The 21,215-nt window shown below is 39.1% G+C and overlaps 1 protein-coding gene across 1 annotated transcript in view; it reads right to left on the bottom strand.

Annotated features, from left to right (window-relative positions):
- Znf654 (zinc finger protein 654) overlaps positions 1 to 21,215 on the bottom strand; it is a 56,762-nt gene that overhangs the window by 23,307 nt on the left and 12,240 nt on the right. Inside the window, exon 2 of the mRNA XM_027412430.2 lies at positions 13,089 to 13,234. Coding sequence (XP_027268231.1) covers positions 13,089 to 13,234 — 146 coding nt within the window. The remainder of the gene's footprint in view (positions 1 to 13,088; positions 13,235 to 21,215) is intronic.

The following is a 21,215-nucleotide window of genomic DNA, read 5'->3' as shown; positions in this document are numbered from 1 at the left end:
AGTTTGGCTTGGAACAAACTTCTTTACCTAAAGACGTCACAGATGGACGTCTTTAAACCTTTTTCCTTGTTGTTCCTTTTCACTCAAAAACTAATGCTGGGTGTATAGGTATGCAAAATAGGTATACAAATCGCTTACTCATAATTATTAAAAATTTTACTGTAAGACAATTCTTCATTATATATTTAATTTTACCACTTACTAAAGATGAAAGTAAATTTCTATAGTTTTTAACTGTTACATAGAAAATTATTTATTGATTGGATATTTCATAATTTATGACATAGGATATATGCTGTATTCTTCAGATTTGGCTGATATTTTGGTTTTATAATAATCAATGTTGAGAATGATCCTTCATATAAATACATAGTACAAAATGGCAGAAGTATGTTTGGGGCCTTTCAGAAATTGCTTACAATCCTGTCTTATTCCCAAACCCAAATTCATTTATCGTTTGTTTGTAAGATTCAAGCCAGCTCTCAGACACCTACTTTATAAGCAAATAATTCTAACACAATACTAATGGGGGATCGAGAGAGAGAGAGAGAGAGAGAGAGAGAGAGAGAGAGAGAGAGAGAGAATTATATATATAATTTTCTTATTGGTTGATGAATAAAACACTGATTGCCCAGTATCCAGGCAGGAAATATAGGTGGGGCTCCCTGATGATAAGAATGCTGGGAATAGGAAGGCAGAGAGGAGCAGCCCAGGAGATGCCATGTTGCCGACAAAGGAGTAACAGGTCTGGGCATTCTCCGGTAAGATAAGGCCATGTAGAAATACATAGGTTAATAGTTATAGGTTAATAATTAAGAGAGAGCTAATCAATAAGTATCCCAAGTCATCGGCCAAACAATTTATAATTAATATAAGTCTCTAGGTGTTTATTTGGGGCTGAAGGGCAGCAGGACCAGGCTGGACAGAAACTCTGAACCCCACAATACAATACAATACAAAGATACACTAATTTGATACTTATATGCTGCAAAATGGTGGGAAGCTATTAAAAGTCTTTTTTTTCTAGAATTAGACTATTATGTTTTTCTAAGGAAAAAATTTTGTACATACAGAAAAAATGCTTCAATTTGCCACATGAATAATTTTTAATCTGTGCAAAGGTTTTAAGGCAGCATTTGTTGGTACTATTCAGCATGATAGCACAATTATCAGTACAACATATGTATATTGTGTGTTCAGAACCAAGGCTAAAGTGAAGTTGTGTGATACACCACAGGTGAACAGTACCAGAAATACCTTGAATTCATTCATCACATGCTTCAACTTGAATTAAATTTTGGTCATTGCATGTTTGCAAACTTTAACGTTTGCCAGTTTTTTACAACCCTCCCATTAAGTTGCCAATGCTGTGTGGTCACAACATGGTTTCAGAAGCTATCCCCTAGACAGCATTATCCTCTAATGCAAGGCTATTCCATCTATACTGAAAATCAGTTTATCTACTACACTAGATAGCATGGCTTCACATTCAATCTTCCTATAGCCACTGATAAAAGCTTGGTCACTTGGTCACTTGGCTGGAGAGATGGCTCTGAGGTTAAGAGCACTGACTGCTCTTCCAGAGGTCCTGAGTTCAATTCCCAGCAACCACATGGGGGCTCACAACCATCCGTTATGAGATCTGCTGGCCTCTTCTGGTGTGCAGATATACATGGAAGCAGAATGTTGTATACTAATAAATAAATAAAATCTTAAAAAAAAAAAAGCTTGGTCACCAGCTTGTAGCTCTGTTGGGAGGGTCCAGTAATAATCCTTAAGTCATTATTTGTGTAGCCATGAAGGGGATCATGGGTTTCTGGTATCTTCTCTTCTGCTTCCTTGCTGCCATGAGGTAACCAGTTTTCTCATCTATGAACTTTTCTGTCATGATATATAGTGTTATTAAAGACCCAATAGTAATAATGTCAACAGACTGTACACTGAACCTCCAAATCTTTGAACTAAAATAAACATACCCTTAGGGGCTGGAGAAATGGTTCAGTGGGTAAAGTGCTAGCTTGGGTGACAGTGGGGTAGAGACAGATGAAGCCTTAGGACTCATTAGCTAGCTTATCTAACTAAGCAAAACAGCAAACTCTAAGTTGGATGAGAGATCCTGTCTTAAAAATTAAGGTGGAGAGTAATTACAACTCTGTCATCAACTTTTGCCCTATACATACAAGGGCAACCCTGCACATACACATGAATACACTCCACAAACAAAATAAATAAACCGACCCTCCTCTTAAGTTAGTCATTTTCAAGTATTCTGTTATAGTAAAGAAAGTTGTCGAACTGCCATGTCCATACATTTTCTTAGCTAGACCTTCTGGAGACCTTCTTCAGCTTCTACATCAGCACTCCTGCTCCATCTAGTAGTACTTTTGTGTGATAGAGAAGGCTTCCTCCCTAAAAATGAGCAAATGAACTTCTACTAACATCAATCTGATTTTCATAGAGAGCCTTCAGAGAACTGAAAACAGTTAGGGCCTTGGGTGCCCTTGCATACAGTAACCATACAAGTTTACACAAGTAGATTACAAAGATAAATATCTAAAACAAAAACAAATAAACAAACAAAAGCCGGGCATGATGGCACACACCTTTCATTCTGGTAAAACATGTAGGTGGACTCCTCTGAGTTCCAGGACAGCCAAGGAAGGCTACATAGTGAAACCCTGTCTCAGAAAGGAAAGGTGAGGGGAGTTGAGGGGAGAGGAGTTGAGGGGAGGGGAGCAGGGAAGGAAGAAGGAAAGAAGGAGAGGAGGGGAGGGGAGGGGAAGGGGAATGAAGAGAGAGGGGGGGAGAGGAGAGGAGAAAGCAAAAGACATGATGGCACACACCTTTAATCCCAGCACTCGGGAGTCAGAGGTAGGGAGATCTCTGAGTTCGAGGGCAGCCTGGTCTACAGAGTGAATTCCAGGACAGTCAGGGCTGTTACACAGGGAAACCCTGTCTCAGAGGGGAAGAGTAGTAGTAGAGGACTAGCTAATTTTATATTCTGTAAAGCTTTTGTTGTTGCAGAATATTCCTTCATACTGTGAAGATGTGTCACTGTGATTGATTGGTTTAATAAAGAGCTGAATGGCCAATAGCTAGGCAGGACTTCTATGGACAGAGAGTTCTGGGAAGAAGAAAGGCAGAGTCACCAGCTGAACACAGACAAAGCAGGATATGCAAGAGGAGAAGTAAAAGTCACAATCCATATGACAGCTCATAGATTAATAGAAATGGGTTAATTTAAGTTATGAAGCCTAGTTTGAAACAAATCTAAACTAAGACTAAGCTTTCATAGTTAATCATACGTCGTCTCTGTGTCATGATTTGGGAGCTGGCACATTCTCTAATTAAATCAACATCACATTGGCATGTGAACAAATAGATTCATGAAACCAAAGGTAAATAAAAAGATAGGGTTCTTAAATAAAAAAACACTTCAGCTAAATATTAGGAACATCTCAACTCAGTAGCCAAATTTTAGGTAGCAGGATATCAAATCACTGTATAGCCAAATTAAAAAAAAAAAAACAAACAACAACAACAACAACAAAAAGATATGCCCTACCCTCCAAATATGGGAAACGTTCAAACTAAATCAAGCTCAAATACAAAAGTTTAATTAATGAAAACATAAGAATAAGATTCCATATAGCCTAGCAATATAACCATGTTTATGAATCAAAACTCAGAAGCAAGGGGGAAATATTGGTAAATCTCTATTACTTTTTAAAATACATGTGGCTTTCAAAAACTTAAAAAATATAAATATCATATCCAGTGTTTGCTCAGTATTTGCTCAGGTTCTGCTTGAAGAGGACCCATTCCCCCTCCTGAGACCGGGTTTCTCTGTACAGCCCTAGCTCTTTTGGAACTGGCTCTATAGACCAGGCTGTCCTCGAGCTCACTGAGAACTGCCTCCTCTGCCTCCTGAGAGCTGGGATTAAGGGCAACCGCCCAGCTGCTTGAAGAGTTCTTAGCTCTCTTCCTCCTGCCCTGCTTCTCCTGGGTCAGGTCCACTAGAATGAACTATTAACACCTCAGTTTTGGTTTCACTGAAGACACTTTTATTTCTCTTCCAATTTTGAACTGCATTTCAGTTAAAGATTTCCTTTCTTTCATTGTTTTAAGATGTCACTGCACTGTGTTCTAGCATGCACAGTTTCAGAAGAGGTGTTTGTATTATGTGTTTGGAATCTTTATTCTTTGAGGTTTTCAGGTTTATTAGGCTGTTGAGGGAAATCATGCATGACACTAAGTTTCTGGGTTTGTGTATTAATTTCTTATTTTTAGAAAATGTGTGGCCAGTGTTTTGTCAAAATTGTTTCTGGTTTATTTTTCATATTCCTTGTAGGCTGGTGGTTCCTGACCAGTAAGTCATGGCCCCTGGGAGGGCACATATCAGATGTTCTGCATATCAGATCGTAACATTATGATTCATTACAGTAGCAAAATTACAATTATGAAGTAACAGGAAAATAATTTTAAGGTTTGGGCTCACCACAACATGAGGAACTTTATGAAGGGGTTGCAGCATTAGGAAGATTGAGAACCACTATTCTAGGATTTTAATAGATATATAATGTATAGTTTTATATTTTCCCAAAGACACTAAAGATTGTTTTGTCTTTTTCTTTCTTGCCTTTTAATTTGGATAATTTCCATTAATCAACACTTAAGATTTATTTGATTTTTGATTCCAGCACAAAACCCAGGGCTTTGCTTAAACTATATTTCCAAGCCCCTTTTCATTGTCCAGCTGTGTCAAATATAAGCTAAAGACCTCATCAAAAGCACTAACCATTCTGAATGATACTGTGTTTTTAGTTTCTGGCATCTAGATTTGAATATTTGCATTGCCCATTTCTGTGCTGAGATATGCTTCCTGTCCAAGCATGCTGCCCATCTATCTTTTCCACTGGAATCCTTATATGTATCTGCAGCTGATTCTACAGATTATTTTGACTCAGTGTGATTTTTTCTTACCATGTTCTAAGTGTGGAATTTGTAAAGCTTTGTTTCATGTTCTAGACAGTAGAGAGTAGAATGGGCGCGCAGAGTAGCCACATGTTCGGCGCTTTCCGGGGGCCCAAAAGGCCGCCAATGGAGGCCCGCCGGCGCAAGAGGCAGAATGGGTCAGGGCGCCAGGTATAACGAGAACGAAGACTGAGGTTAAGATATATTTGTTCAGATAAACACCAGCCAAATGCAAACCAGAGCGTGCCCAGAGGCAGCAAGCAAGGGAGGCCAGAGAGAAGGGGCTCCCCACGTGTCTCCGGCCCCTTAAGAATCCCTTCCCCTCATCCTCAACCTCCCCGTACCACGCCCTCATGGGCGTGGCCAGGCACACCGGTAGTGGCTCCTAGGAGGTGGGGCTACAGTGTCTCCCTACAGGGTATCATTCATGTTTTTCTTTGTACTGTGCCTTTATTGTGGAGCTTTTGACTTAAACTTAAACTTAGAGGTAAAGAGGTGGGGGTGAATGTGATAGGATTTAAGGACAGGTTCTGGGATGAACAATATCAAAATACATTGTTTGAATCTCTCAAGTTAATAAGAATTGTTTTAAAAAGTTGAGTTAAGCTGAGCATGAGTTTTGTTCTTCTCCCATGACCATCAGTGGGTGGGAATAAGGTATTTCATCACTTGTCACTTTCCACATCTACTAACACAAATTTGACAATGGATTATAGCCCTCTAATCTTTATTTTGGCCACAAAATGACTATAGTCTCAACAGCTTGCCAAAATACACAAAACATGAGATACATGTCAAAACTATAGATATAAAAATACTAGTCATACTAGTGCCAAATGAGACACTCAGTTTCTAACCATGAATAAGAAATTTGTACAGGTTTATTTAATATTGTCTTTAGGTATAACAAATACAGAAAGAAAATACTCTAATGTATAGTAAATAAAGAACAATGCAGAGGCCTGTGGATATAGCTCAGTGTCTGAGTACTTGTCTGGAAAATAAAAGGCGCTGTGTATAATTCCCAGTACTAATGGCAATGGCGGCAGGGGCGGGGAGGGGGGGGGTTTAGTAAGGAAATAGAATTAAAGCCAACAATTGTCCCCAAAAGCAAGAACATTTCTTTGTCTTCAGAGGGAGAAGAAATAAAACAGTAGCAATCTACACAGTATATATTTATCTCTAAAATATGATTATGGAAGAGAATACACGCAAAATTGGAAATGGTATAAATAACAGTTCATCGATAAAATTAAAAGTCAAGATGCAATTAAGAGTGCTATTGTTGTAGAAAAGGGATTCAGATTAGAACCTTTCCCTCTTCCTTCATAGAAAAACAAACATATGTCTCAGTGCATAAAGGGATTACCACCAAGCCTGAGGACCTGCTTTGAATCCCCAAGACCGACACTGTGGGAGAGAACAGACACCTCAGGTATCTGACCTCCACACAAGTATAGACACACACACACACACACACACACACACACACACACACAGAGAGAGAGAGAGAGAGGAGAGAGAGAGAGAGAGAGAGAGAGAGAGAGAGAGAGAGAAAGAGAGAGAGAGAGAGAGAGAGAGATTTAAAAAGACAAATGTACCATCATAATTACTCTTTCTTCCTTTGTTTGCCAAATTGGTTGTTACTGGTATCTACATTACTGTATGTTATAAGTGACTGAATCACATAAAACTTGGTTGCAATGAGGTAGAAAATCAAATTTGAAATATAGTGCAATAAAAAGATAATCAAAAAGGATTGGTGATCTACCATTACACATGTGGTACAGCCCCAAAATGTCTACCTGTTCTGAGTAAGAAGCTAATCATACACACTGTAACTTGATATATTAAGATATATATGAGTATATGGTTTTGGAGTTTATGTTTTGTTTGTTTATTTGTTTGCCACTGTACATATGAATGCTACTAGTTTAACCAGTCCACTCCTCTGGTAATATCTGGGGGGTCTGATGTCTATCAGGCAAATACTTAATGTCCTGTCTACTCATCTCAGTTTGGTATGCTAAAATCCACGAATATTTGAATTTTCCTTGATGCAAAAAAGAAAAAATAAAGCTGGAAAACCAACATTAATATGTGAATTTTATATAAAACTGGTAGTTACCTAAGTTTCATATGCCATTGTATTTTACCTCTGGAAGTTGGGAATTACTGCTGTACTCATAGATCAGTGCTTTGTCCAGTCATCATCCGAGAGGCTTCCTCCAACAGCAGATGGGAATGGGTGCAGAAACCCAGGGCCACTCTATGTATAGAGAGTCTAACTGGAGGTCTCTATCAGGTCCCTTCCCTCAGAGATAAGGGAGTGAGGCAGAAGAGGGGAGTAAAGACTATAAGAGTCAGAGGGGATAGACAGTACCAGGAAAACATGGCTCACAGACTGAAGCAGCAAGCATGGGGCCTGTGAGGGTCTGCACCTTGTCCTCTGCATATGTTTTGGTTGTTAGCTTGGTGTTTCAGTGGGACTCCTACAGTGGAAGCAGGTATATCTGACTCTTTTTGCCTGCTCTTGAGACTTTTCCTCCTATTGGGCTGCCTTGTCCAATCTCAACAAGGGCTTTCACCTTATCTTATTGTATCTTGTTTTGCCCTGGTTGGCTGTTGTCTCTTGGAGGCTTACTCTTTTCTGAACGGAAACAGAGCAGGAGTGGATCTGAGGGAGAGGGGAGGTGGGGAGGGGCTGGGAGTGGAGCAAGGGGAACTGGAGCAAGGGATGTACTATGTGAGAGAAGAGTCTATTTTCAATAAAAGTGAGGGAAGGTGGGAGGGGAGAGGGTGGGGGAGAAGGGAGGGAAGAAAGGAAGGAGAGGGGAGGGAGGAGGGAGGAGGGATGTGTTTAATCATTTTACAAGAGAAGAGAAAAAGACTAACTAGTTCTAACTAACTACCTAAAATTTGCAAGTCTCCAAACTCCTCCAGCCTCAGTTTCCTTATCTACTAAGAATGAATTTTTGAGGTATATCTTAATCCAAATGCTCCAGCATGTGTGCATACATACGTGTGCGTGTGCGTGTATGTATGTATGTATGTGTATAGAAAACTTTCATTTCTTCATAAAATACAGCTTACAAAGGAAGTATACCCCGGTAAAGCCAGACATGTTGTGGTTGCTGATTTAAAATAAGTTTCTACATGGCTCTTCATTTCTAAAACATTTGAAAAATACTCAGGTGAATAAAAACAGAATTTATTTTCATTCGCTGTAAAGATCCCTTTAAAAGCCAAAGTTCAACTGTCTAGCCTAGAGAAGGCCTGTCTTCCCAAAGACATAATTATGTTAGTAGAGATTTTTTTAAAGATGGGCATATACAAAATATAGTAGCTTACATACTTTTTTCCTTTTTTAATTTTTTATATATTTTCATATATTTGAATTACAAACAAGATTGAATTACATGACGATCCCAGTTCCTTTCTCCCTCCCTTCCTCCTTTACCCACCCAACTAAAATCCTACCTATCATATGTCCTTTCTTCTAATAGTAGCTTACATATTTATAGATAGCATATATGCATATAATTACATGCATATAAAACAGAATCTTAAACATGTAGCTCATAGGTTTTTCAACTGAATAATGGTTGATATAAAGTATTGACATAAAGTATTAAAAAGAAGTCTTCAAAGAGAAACTATAATGAATTCTGTGACTGTTCTGACTTCCTGGATCAGTACCTTTATGTGGCTACGGGAGCCTCTTCTGTTGCTTTACCTAGTTATTCTTCTCATTCTGTCAGAGGTCAGTATGTGTTAACTCAGCCAGCAGGTAACCCATAGCATCCAAGACCAGGGAAAACCTTTGATATGCCCCCTCATTATACACTGCAATTACCTCAAAATTGCAATTACATAATAGTATAACTGGTGATTACGTATTTCTAAACTCTGCAAGATTTTTGAGAATAAGACTTATTTGTTTCCAACTTTGGGCTAGGAACAAAACACAGAGCTTTACAGGAAATAAAGAATAGTTATAGACTTCTATAATTTTCTGGTTATTTTAGAAAAATAAAATACCATCATCACAAACTTGCTATTTTAATGGAACAATCGTTTTTCTGTTTCTGTTTTTCTTCAAGTATGGAAAATAAAGTTCTCTGTTCTATTACAGTAAATTCCAATAATAAACTTTTCCTTTTAAAAAAACAGCACTAGTAAATAAGCAGTTCAAATAACTAATTCTTTCCCCCAGCATTCTCTTACATAGCATTTGATCTTTTCTCTGTTTCATTATTTCTTTATTTATCTTACATCCCTACTGCAGCTTCCCCTCTCATCTCCTCCAAGTTCGTCTCCCCCACATCCCCTCTGCCCTGCTTATCTACTCCTTCCCTGTTTCTTTTTAATTTCATCTTACATTGCAACCACAGTTCTGTTCTTCCCTCCCACCCCATCCTCGCCTCCCCCTCAGCTCACCCCCACCTCCCCTCTCAGCTCACCCCTGCATCCACTCCCCCCATAGGGTAATGCCTCTCATGAGGACTCAGCAAAGCATGGCCCATTAAGTTGCGGCAGGACCAAGACCCTCCCTGCTGCATTAAGGCTGGGCATGGTATCCCCTCATACGGAATGGGCTCCAACAAGCTAGCTCATGTACCAGGGATAGATGCTAATCCTACCGGCAGGGGGTCCCTCAGATAGCCCAAGCTTCACAACTGTCCTCCACATATGGAGGGCCTAGTTTGGTCCCATGGAGGCTCCACAGTTGTAGGTCTACAGTTCATGAGTTCCCACTGGCTTGGTTCAGCTGTCTCTTTAGATTTCCCCTTCATGATCTTGACCTCCCTTGTTCATGTATCCCTCCTCCCTCTCTTTGACTTGATTCACAGAGCTCTGCCTGCTGCTGTTGTGGATCTCTGTCAGATGTTGGGTTGGTGAAGATCTTTTCCCATTCTGTAGGCTATCATTTGTCTTATTTACCATGTCCTTTGCCTTACAGAAGTTTTTCAGTTTCAGGTGGTCCCATTTATTGATTGCTGCTCTCAGTATCTGTGCTAGTAGTTTTATATTTAGTAAGTGGTTTCCTGTGTCAATGTGTTCAAGGGTACTTCCCACTTTCTCTTCTATCAGGTTCAATGTAGCTGGATTTATGTTGAGGAGTTTGATCTACTTGGACTTGAGTTTTGTGCATGGCAATTGATATGGATTAATTTGCAATCTTCTACATGCTGACATCCAGTTATGCCAGCACCATTTGCTGAAGATGCTTTCTTTTTTTCATTGTACAGTTTCGGCTTCTTTGTCAAAAAGCAGGTGTTCATAGATTTGTGAATTAGTATCAGGGTCTTCAATTTGATTCCATTGGTCCACATGTCTGCTTTTATGCCAATACCAAGTCGTTTTTATTACTACAGCTCTATAGTGAAGTTTAAAGTCAGGGATGGTGATGTCTCCAGAAGTTCCTTTATTGTACAGAATTGTTTTAGCTATTCTGGGATTTTTGTTTTTTCCATATGATGCTGAGTAGTTAACTTTCAAAGTCTATGAAGAATTGTGTTGAGATTTTGATTGGGATTGTGCTGAGTCTGCAGACTGCCATTTTTATTATGTTGATCCTACCTATCTAAAAGCATGGAAGATCTTTCCATTGTCAGCTTCTTCAGTTTCTTTCTGTAGGGACTTAAAGTTCTTGTCATACAGGTCTTTCAACTTGTTTGATTAGAGTTACCCCAAGGAATTTTATTTGTGGCTATTGTAAAGCATGATGTTTCTCCGATTTCTTTCTCATCCTGTTTATCATTTGTATACAGGAACACTACTGACTTTTTTTAGTTAATCTTGTATCCTGCTACATCACTGAAGGTGTTTAACAGGTGTAAGAGTTTCTGGGTAGAAGTTTTGGGATCACTTATGTATACTATCATATCATCTACGAATAGTGATAGTTTGATTTCTTCCTTCCCAATTTGATCTCCTTTTGTTGTATGACTACACTAGCTAGAACTTCAAATACTATATTGAATAAATATGGAGAGAATGGACAGCCTTGTCTTATTCCTGTTTTTAGTGGAATCACTTTGAGTTTCTTTCCACTGAATTTCATGTTGGTTGCTGGCTTGCTGTAATTTGCTTTTATTATATTTAGGTATGTTCCTTATATCCCTGATCTCTCCAAGTCTTTTATCATGAGGGGGTGTTAGACTTTGTCGAAGGCTTTCTGATTTTTGTTTTGTTTTGTTTGGGCCTCAAACTCCCTATATAGGCATGACCTTGAACTCCTGATTCTCCTGTCTCTACAAAATAAGTGCTGGGATTGCAAACTTAGTGCAATAACACCCAGGGCACAGAGTTTAAGATTTGATTCTTAAATTATTGTATTTTACACAACTAGCAGTAAATAGGCTATCAAACAATAAAATAAAAATCACTCTGACATTATAAATAATGGGAAGGTGGATGCTAAATAGGGAGTACTATCAATGCAGGAGGGAGGGAGGATATAATAACAGCAATGATGTCTAAAAATCATACTTTTAACTATCTAAGAAAAACTGTAATATACATGAGTCTGTGTATAATACACATAGTTTAAATGAAATTTCCTCATCTGGGCTGACAATGCTCCCTCCAACAGCCAAAGACCATCTAAAAAAACTCAATGTGTTGATATTTTGTTTATAATCTAACAAATAAAGCTTGTCTCAACATCAGAGTGCCCACTAGTTAGCCATAGAGGCCAGGAAGTGGTGATGCGTACCTTTAATGCCAACACTCAGGAGACAGAGGCAGACAGATCTCTGATACTTCAAGGCCATCACGGACTACACAAAATTTATCTAGTCTAAAAGAGCTAGGTGTTCATTACTGGGCATGCTCTCCCTCTTGTTGAGTTGGTGGGATCACACAAAGGTGATCCCAGCACTTAGAGTGACACAGCTTTAATCCCAGTACTAAGGAGGTAGAGACTGGAGTGATATGGCTCAGCAGAAAGAGGCATGTAAGGCAGGATGAGACAAGGGAGAGACGCAGTCTGAAGACAGGATGCCCCTTTGGTCTGAGAATTGGTAAAGGTAAGAACTCTCTAGTGGATGGCCACTTTGCTTCTCTGATCTTCAGCAATTAACCCTAATATATCTGACTCTTGAGGTTTAATTAAGACATATTAGAAATTGTGCTACACCTCAATACCAGGAAAGGAGAATTTAAAAACTATGAAAGCTCAAAATAATGGCAGTCATTATTGGAATTTTCCGAGGCCACATGGAGAATTAAAGCCCATTATTTTGAGTGAGTAGGAATGGTTGGACAGGACTGTCCAAGACACCCCCAAAACATTAGAGACTATATTGTCTTTGGTTGCCCCAGAAGGAGATAAGTTTCTCTTTCTGGAGACCACCCACCATGCACTTCAGACACATGGCCCAAAGGCTCCCTGAGCTTGAAATGTTGTCACGTTTCTTCCCTGAGGACTAGCTTTCATAGTAACAGAAGGTGCCTTGAAAGCTTTCAAAGGAGGGAAATCAACCAACAGTCCTAAGCCAGCTATGATGCCAGTGAGCCACCTCTATGACCACCATTGCGTGACAACCCCAAGGGTGCAGTAGTATCACACACACCTTGGTGGCAATAGCAGCTCTCTAATTGGTCTTATGACCAACTCAACAAGAGGGAGAGCATGCCCAGTAATGAACACCTAGCCAACAACTCAGGGTAAGTAAACTCAAGGCGCCTGAAGGAGAAACTTCATCTACCGCTCTACTAAGGCAGCTAATTCCTAACAAAAAGCCCAGTTTCTAATTTAATTCAATGTACCTACAAGCTTTTTTAAAAGTGGGAGTTTCCTAAACTCTTTCTTGAAGGTTTTAAGGTCCCTCTCTGCTAATTACCACACTCTGAGTCTTGCCATTGGAATTTTCCGAGGCCACATGGAGAATTAAAGCCTAATGCAGTGACCAGAAGAATGTGTGTACCACAAATCCACTTCACCAATACAAGAAAAATTGTTCTTAAATGTTGATAATTAAAAGAACTGAGGAAATGGCAAATTTTTTTTTGAAGTAAGACCTTAGGAAAGGTTTCTTCCTCAGATATACATCAAAAGCAAATATATCAAAACAAAAATGTGTTGATAAGAAGTAAAGAGTACTTACACAGCAAGACTACTCAGAACATACTGTACGTGCTCACATTCATCTGGGAACGATGCGCTGGCTGAGGTGAAACAGCAAAGTGCAGTCTGCAGAACCTGAAGCTGTGGCAAAGGAACCTGCCATCGTCCAGCATAGTCTTCTACCACCTTACAGAGAAGAGATGGAAAAGCATGTTACCATGGAAAATGTTACCAACTTGAAGTTTCAAAATGCAGACAAAATTTCAAGGATATGTGAAAACACTAACTAAGTCATGTGAATGCACATGACTTAGAGGTAAGGAAAAGTATCCTATACTCTTTATCTCATGGTATCAATCTGAAAATAAAATCAACTATCTTTGAAAGTGGAAAAGAAATACAATAAATGAGTATGTTCAACTGGCAAACCATCGCCAATTTTTGTTAACAAATTTTCATAGTCCATATACAGATTTTGTTTAAACATCAAAAGTATGAAAACTAAAATACCTAAGCATTCTCTGGAAATGGAAGGCATATTGTTGTCATTATTTATACAGCACTGAGCATTCTGTCAACAAATGTTTCTTATGATACAGTAGCATGATACTCTGATTATGAATATTTATGTACTGTATTATGGGGAAGAGTCCAAAATCCTTCAGGTCTGAACAGATAACCTAAGGATTCACTACTTTTATAATATTCAACAAAGAATGAAAGTAATGAAAAACTCTGATCAAAAAGTCATGGTGCTGAGAAGCACTTGTTACACAAGTTCAAACCCCCAGAGACCACTTAAAAAGCTAGGCATGACTGAATGCATGCCTATAACCCCAGAGGTGGGGGTGAGGGAGAATTATGATTCCCAGGGCTTGCTGGTGGCCACCTGAGTTCCAGACTCAGTGAGAGGCCCGGTTTCAACAGAATAAGCCAATAGATGGAGCTGGACATCAACTCTTTCCTGGCCTCCATGAATGCACACATGTATGTACACCCCCAACTCCACACACACACACACACACACACACACACACACACACACACCACACAGAGAGAGAGAGAGAGAGAGAGAGAGAGAGAGAGAGAGAGAGAGAAGCCAAATCAACCACTCATACTCATATATAGAAAAGGAGTCAGTCATCTCATTTTGAGCTCTCCTAACTAGAATAATTTTGTAGAAAAAAAAATCTAAAGTTAAAGTCATAGTTCAAAAAAAAACAAATAATTTAAAAGTAGATTCTCAGTATGGTAAAATGCCATTTGGAATCTGTAAACATTTTTTTTTTTTAAGATTTATTTATTATGTATAGTCTCTTGCCTACATGTATTCCTGCAAACCAGAAGAGGGCACCAGATCTCATCATAGATGGTTGTAAACCACCATGTGGTTGCTGGGAATTGAACTCAGGACCTCTAGAAAAGCAGCCAGTGCTCTTAACCTCTAAGCCATCTCTCCAGCCCATCTGTAAACATTAAAGCTCAATATCTTTGGATGCTTAATGAAGCATGTGCCTTGCTCGGCTCATTGCTTCTTAAGTTGATATTTACATAACATGAAAGTCTTTTAAGAGCTCTCAGTATGATAAGACTTAACTTTTCCCAAATGGTAGTTAGACTAGGCACCTCTGCATCTTCCTATTCCGTGCTGTCTTGAAGATTATTCTACACGTACCTACCACCCAGAAGCTTAAGCAAATACAAATACAGCTTTTCAGTCAGCAAAAATGCTACCCCGATTTTGCACATAGATTGCTCTTAAGCAGTCCTCCTAATTCCATGGCTTTCACTGTTCCCACTCACAGTGCTAGCCCAAACCATCAGGTATGCACAACTGGTGTATCAGTATTTACTTCCAGTTCAGGTCACCAAAACCATACAAGTTTTTTTTTTTTTCTTCATGTCATCATCAAGGTCATATCCAAAAAATAACCCATACTCAGACGACACAGACATATGACAGGAAGATGCCCAGACCCCCTCGTTACATAGTAAAGATCACTAGTCAACGTCTTTTTTGGCAAGGCTATTAACTTAGCTACTAATAGGAAGTCTACCCTATTTCTCTATCTGAGAAAATTTGTTTAGAAAAAGGAAAATACACTGAAATCTATATATACTGAGTCTGTCACATACCCCATAAATATTATCAATAATTCTATTTAAGTAGAAATAATTGAAATTATCTGGTGGCACAGAGATACAGATATTCTTCTCTTCCTGTCAACCAGTTTTTCAATCAACAACTCATCAAATTTACTCACTATACTGTGTGTCATGCTCAGTGACTCCCATAATCCACCTATTTGAAAAACACAGTGTTTGCTCGTATCTATCTACATTGACAGCAACTCTGGTTTCTATAAATATGATTTCGTTTGCAAAGTGTCCCCCAATGTCCACCAGATTGTGATTTGGAAATTTAAGTTTATTACAGACCTCTATCAACTTTGGTTTTTCAGCTTTGGTCTTTTAGTCACAAGCATTTCCTAACTTGGGAAAAAAATCATTTACCTTGTCAGATGAGATACTTTGAAATGAAGTAGTTGTATTTTTTCTACCCAAACTATTGTCATCCCCTTCATTTATACTGACTTAACAAAAGATAATAAATTTGCACAAGAAAGGAGGAAATTATGTAAAATCATAGGAATATATTCCACGCAAAAGGAAAGAAAAGACATCAAAACTAGTTTCTCACAGAAATCAACCAGTTATACATAAAAGTTTGAAACAAACTCCAGATTTAGCTCTATCATTATCAAATACACCTCTTAGAACAATTCAGCCTAAAAAATTTTTTCTCATGAAAATATTCAACTAAAACCTAACAAATGAAATAAAAGAACTTTGGTGAATCATGAAATAATAAAAGAAACAAAATACTGATTAGATATTAGGCCTGTTTCACAGGAGGGACTTTGTTTTTGGTATTGTAAACCTAGTCAAAAGCCCATGACTGGGAATAACATAGGCCTTAGAGGGAAAAACCTACTGCTTTTGGAGAAGGGGCGTGTAGGCAGACACCGTAGCCACGCCTCCTAAAAGCTGGCTACAGGTTTGCTTGACTAAGCCTATCAGGGCGTGGGGAGTTCTTAAGGGGGCAGACACGTGGGAGCCCTCCCCTTCTCTCTGGCCAAGCTAGCTTGCAAGCTCTGGGGACGCTTTGGCTTGCACTTGGCTGGTGTTTATCTGAATAAAGAAACCTCAGCCTTTCGGACTATGGATCGATCTCATCAGGGGAGTTTTTTCTAAATACTTATATGTATACCCACAGAACAAACGCATAATTGTGTTTGAGCACTTAGCTGGGGATGGGTCACCTACATCAGTATCCTCAGGACCACGGAAAAGGGGGAAGAGAGAATGTGAGAGCCAACGGATGGGAAGGAGAGCAGTGAAATGATGACTTCTGGCGTTGGCATGAATGACATAAATGTTATGGACAGCAGCTATGGTTTCCTACACAAGACCTATACATGATCCAACATGGATAAGAGAGGGGCTCTCAAGGTCCCTAAAAGAAGACCTGTTGGCAGCTAATGGCTGCTGAGGGATGGAGAGTCACCCTCCTTTGAGTACTCAGCTACTGGGAGATTGCCCATGATCAGTGATGGTCCAACATCATGCATATAGGTAACGCTAATTCGACTGAGCCAGAGTGGAAATCCAACTATGATAAAGTGGTCTTTTAAAAACTGATGGAAAAGTCAAGAATAAAAGAATGTAGAAAACCTCAGCTTGAACACCGAGAAAGCTATACAAAATAACATAAAATTTGTATAGATCTGACAAGTAGCAAAAAAGAGAGACTATACACCTGAAGCATTTCAGGGGCATTTTGAGTTAATAGTTAATACAAATGGCAATTATTTGATCAGCATAGTGCCACAAAGGAAAGGCCTAGGGAGAAGAAAAGCAACAATGAAGAGAAAGTAGAAGATCTGCTTTGGGCCAATAAGATTTTCCTAAGTGAAGAAGATTGAGTGGGTAAATTTTGATACCGAAGATGTCTTGATTCAAACCCCTGACATTCTAGTTTCTTGGCATCACAGAGGTGTGAGATAATGGAAGCAGCAAAAAGCAGAGAAAGGAAAGGGAAGGGAAGGGAGGAGGGGGAACAATTCAAAGTAGTCTAAAAAGTAAAAACAAAACTCAGCTACATGCATTCAAATGAAGCATCCTATACCCTACTACCTTTCACAGAAATGTGCCAAAACAGATGTTTGTCCTGCCAATAAAGTTAAATTATGTAGGATTTAGAACAATTAAAGAAAAGTGAACAGAGACTGGAAGGAATATAGAATAGACAAGGTCAGCATACTATTCTTGCAAGGACCCAAGTTCAGTTCCCAGAACCCACATTGGGTAACTCACTCCACCTCCAGGAGATCCTACAGCCTCCTCTGGCTTTTAGGGGTACTTGCACTCACATGCACATACCCACAAACAAACACAATTAAAATTAAAACTTGTTGTCATTGTTTGTTTCTTTAAAAAGAACTACTCCTTTACTGGGTTCCAAAGAGAAAATATATTTCAAAAACATTTAAAAGAACTTCAAATTTTTTGGTTATTATATAAGTGATGTGAACATGGAGAAGAATGCTTTTATGATTTAGTTCAGTAAGTTTAAAAATGTCAGGTAGCAGCAACAACCAAGGAAACAAAGTGCTAAGCGTGTCTTAGCACAAGTCTGAAAACAGACAGAAAACAAGAATGGAAGACTGGACTGTGAAGACTAGAGGACAGCAGGCTGCATTTGGGGTTCTTCAAGCAGTACCTGCTGTGCGCCATGCAGACTTCACACCGACTCTAGCAAAAAGTACCAGGCCCCCAGGGAGAACACATGATTAAAAGCACTTAGTATGCCCTACTTCTAATGTAGGAAACATCAATTCAGACCTGTACCTATGGCTGCAAACCATTGAGTTCATAGAAGTTATAAAGGAAAAATTGAAATTACTCGCAGGAATGTAAAAATGTTTGGGGATAAGAAATCTCTGCCCAAAAGGGGGTAAAAAAAAAAAAAAGTAATACAGTGGCACAATCCACTTGGTGAAGCTTTCTAGTAAAATTTAAATGCAAGTAGGAGAGACAGAGAGAGCTCAGCCAGTTAAAAAGTCTGCCACACAAGCATGAGGACCTCAGTTCCGATTCCTAAACTCACATGAAAGCTGGGCGTGACAGCATGAGTCTGTAGCCCTAGTGGGTGACAAATGCATTTCCAGGGCTCTCTACCAAGCCAGCCTGAGCTCTGGGCTCAGAAGACCCTGTTTCATAAATTAAGATGGAGCAGGGCACGATGGCGCACACCTTTAGTCCCAGCATTCAGGAGGCAGACCCAGGCTGGTTTCTGTGAGCTCTGTGGCCAGTCTGGTCTACAGAGAGATTTCTAAAACAGCCAGGGCTACATACTGAGACCTTGTATTTTAAAAGAAAAGAAAAATTAAGGTAGAGAGAGATTAAGGCCTGAAGTTAACCTCTGCCCCACACAGGTATGTGCACATACATACACGCAGTAAGTAAATAAACATTATGGATTCAAATAGTTGATGATAATGACTACAAAGCTGCAAAAAAAAAACTTACTTTATATAGTTTTTGATATATGATGATTTGGATATAAAGTATCTCCCAAAGCCTCATGTGTTGAAATTATGAGTCTTGACCTAATAAATGGATTAATCCATTAGCAGTTTCATAACTTGATGGCATTATTGGAGGTGGTCACATTTTTCAGAGATGGGGCCTAGATGGAGAAATAGGTCATTGGAGGCATGTTGTTAATGACTGTATCTTGTCATTGGCTCCTCTATCTGCTCTGCTTCTGGGCTAGCATGAATTGAGCAGCTCTGTTCCACCAATCTTGCCTCATCTCAGGCCCTAAGCAATACAGCCAAGCCAACCATGGTCTGAAATCTCTGGTAACAGGAGACAATTCAATTGAGCAAGCTGATACATTATTAATCGGTAATTACATTTGATACATTTAATCAACTATACCAAAGCTATTCAATGTCCAAATTAAAATCTAAAAGGAAATTTTAAAATTTAAAAAAAAATGATCATAGTGGACAGTGATTAGCTTAGTGGTAGGACAAAAGCTTAATAAACACCGGGCCAGGGTTTGATCCTTAGTGCCACAAATGTGCCAAGACAGCAACCAAAAGGAAAATTCAGAGGGCCTAGGCCCAGCCCAGGATCATGTGGTGGACTTTGGGGAGCCACCATCAAGGGCCCTATCCTGCCTGGGAAGTGGAGGGTGGATGGGGTGGGGGGGGGTTTGGGGGAGGGAGAGGGAGAGGGAGAAGGGATTGACATGTGAAGCAAGCTTGTTCCTAATTTGAACTATTAAAAAAAATAATAATAATAAAAAGAAAACAGAAAGTAAAAAAAAAGGAAAATGCAACACATTTTAATGGGTTTATGTTAACTGCCACACAACCCAGCCTCTACCAAGATCAAGCATGAAGCTAGATCTTGTGAAAGAAAGAAAACAAGTTCTGTATTTCCATAAATATGTTACTGTAGCTACATGATACAATGGAACTAGGTGATAAAAAATTTGTTGGTCCTTTTTTTAAAAGAGTATACTAATAGTTGAAACAGGGATATATTAAACTCTTGGAGCCAGCAAATCATCTGGCTCATTAGATTTAATTGTTTCTCCTACTGTTTATTACCAGCACATCCCCAGATAGTCAGATTAGAACCTGATGGAATTTCAAGGCATTCTTTTGGGCATTTTCTCCTGATTGGAAAAATCCTACATACTTTAGGTCCCTAACACTTTTAGTAACTGTCCTCTCACTCCGCTCACTGTCACTAATCTTGTCAGGCTTTCACTCATTCATTTTCTAGCTACTCAACAATGGCGCCTTTTTTGTGTAGACTTTCATACTTTACCTTCCCTTATCTACATTAAAACATTTAAGATTCACAAAAATATGTTTTAGCTTTAATCTCTACACATACTGTCCCAAAAAATTCAAAACTCCTAAGCCAAGATCTAGTTGAATTCATCTCTCCAGCTTTATGCTAAATCTTAAAGAGTCCAAGGAGGACAGACTCCTGCCTCAAATAAGCTTTGCATTGTACTTTCTGTTTCCCTGGTGACTCTGAAAAGGTAAACATATCAGCTTTGCCACTCTTGAGCCTCCTGGTCAAAAGAATAAAATGCCTCTGGCCCTGGGTGGAGACCATGACATTCCAATCTGTTCTAAAGATTAGAACATTATATAGTATTGTCTCCTTTAAGAGGCAATCCAGTTAAGCCTGTCAATCACCTGGCTGGGAGTCCACGCCACAGGAAATTTGATTTACTTGAAAAAATGCTGAGACAAGGAGAGGAAAAAGCATACCTATTCCCTCTGTCTCTTTTTCTTTCAGATAGTGACCAAGCCCTGGATGTGTTAACCTTAGCTCTGGGCTTTTGCACAGTCCCTGAAGTTTCTCGTTTTCTGCCAGGCAGCTGCTTCCCAACCTTATCACTGAATATGCCAGCTTCCAGACTCTTTAACTCAAGCAGCATGGCTTCCTTCTTCCTTCTCTCCATCTCCCTCCTTCCAGAAACTACAGAGATTGACAGTTTGTCTGAGCTGTTCTGTTTTGTTTTGTTTTTTCCTCTAAATTGCTAATTAAATTGTTCTTGCGCTTTTCAGTCCTTAACTGAATTCTTTAACTAGCAAGAGCCAGTTCACACTAGTATCAACATAAGACTATGGACATCTTATCAAGAAAGGCAAGGGTGCCTAGACTTTCATTCCAGTTTCAAGTTAGGTATTGGAATGTAAAGGAATGAATACATACTGGCTCTTTTTATAAACACAGGATGGCACACAGGAAACCAAAGTAATTTTTTTTTAAAGAATGGCTTTTAATATTCTCATAATTCTTGGCTACTTAATTTTTAGACTTTGTTCCTATCTTGATTACAAGTTATATGTATTGTTTTAATTAATTTGAACATTTGAGGAAAAAAAAATTCTTCAGCATCAATTTACCCACCTACAACCACAACTAACACCTTGCTATACTGCATTTACCTACGTGTCTTAAGGCTACAAGGTTCTTCAGGCATGGTAGAGCACACTTTAATCTCAGGGTTCACAGCAGAGGCAAGCAGATCTCTGTGAATTTGAGGATAGCCTGGTCTACACAGTGA

The sequence above is a fragment of the Cricetulus griseus genome, chromosome 4, assembly GCF_003668045.3.
Source record: "Cricetulus griseus strain 17A/GY chromosome 4, alternate assembly CriGri-PICRH-1.0, whole genome shotgun sequence".
NCBI classification, from domain to species: Eukaryota; Metazoa; Chordata; class Mammalia; order Rodentia; family Cricetidae; genus Cricetulus; species Cricetulus griseus.
The sequence above is the reverse complement of the archived record's forward strand: the minus strand, read 5'-3'. Positions and strand labels throughout refer to the sequence as shown.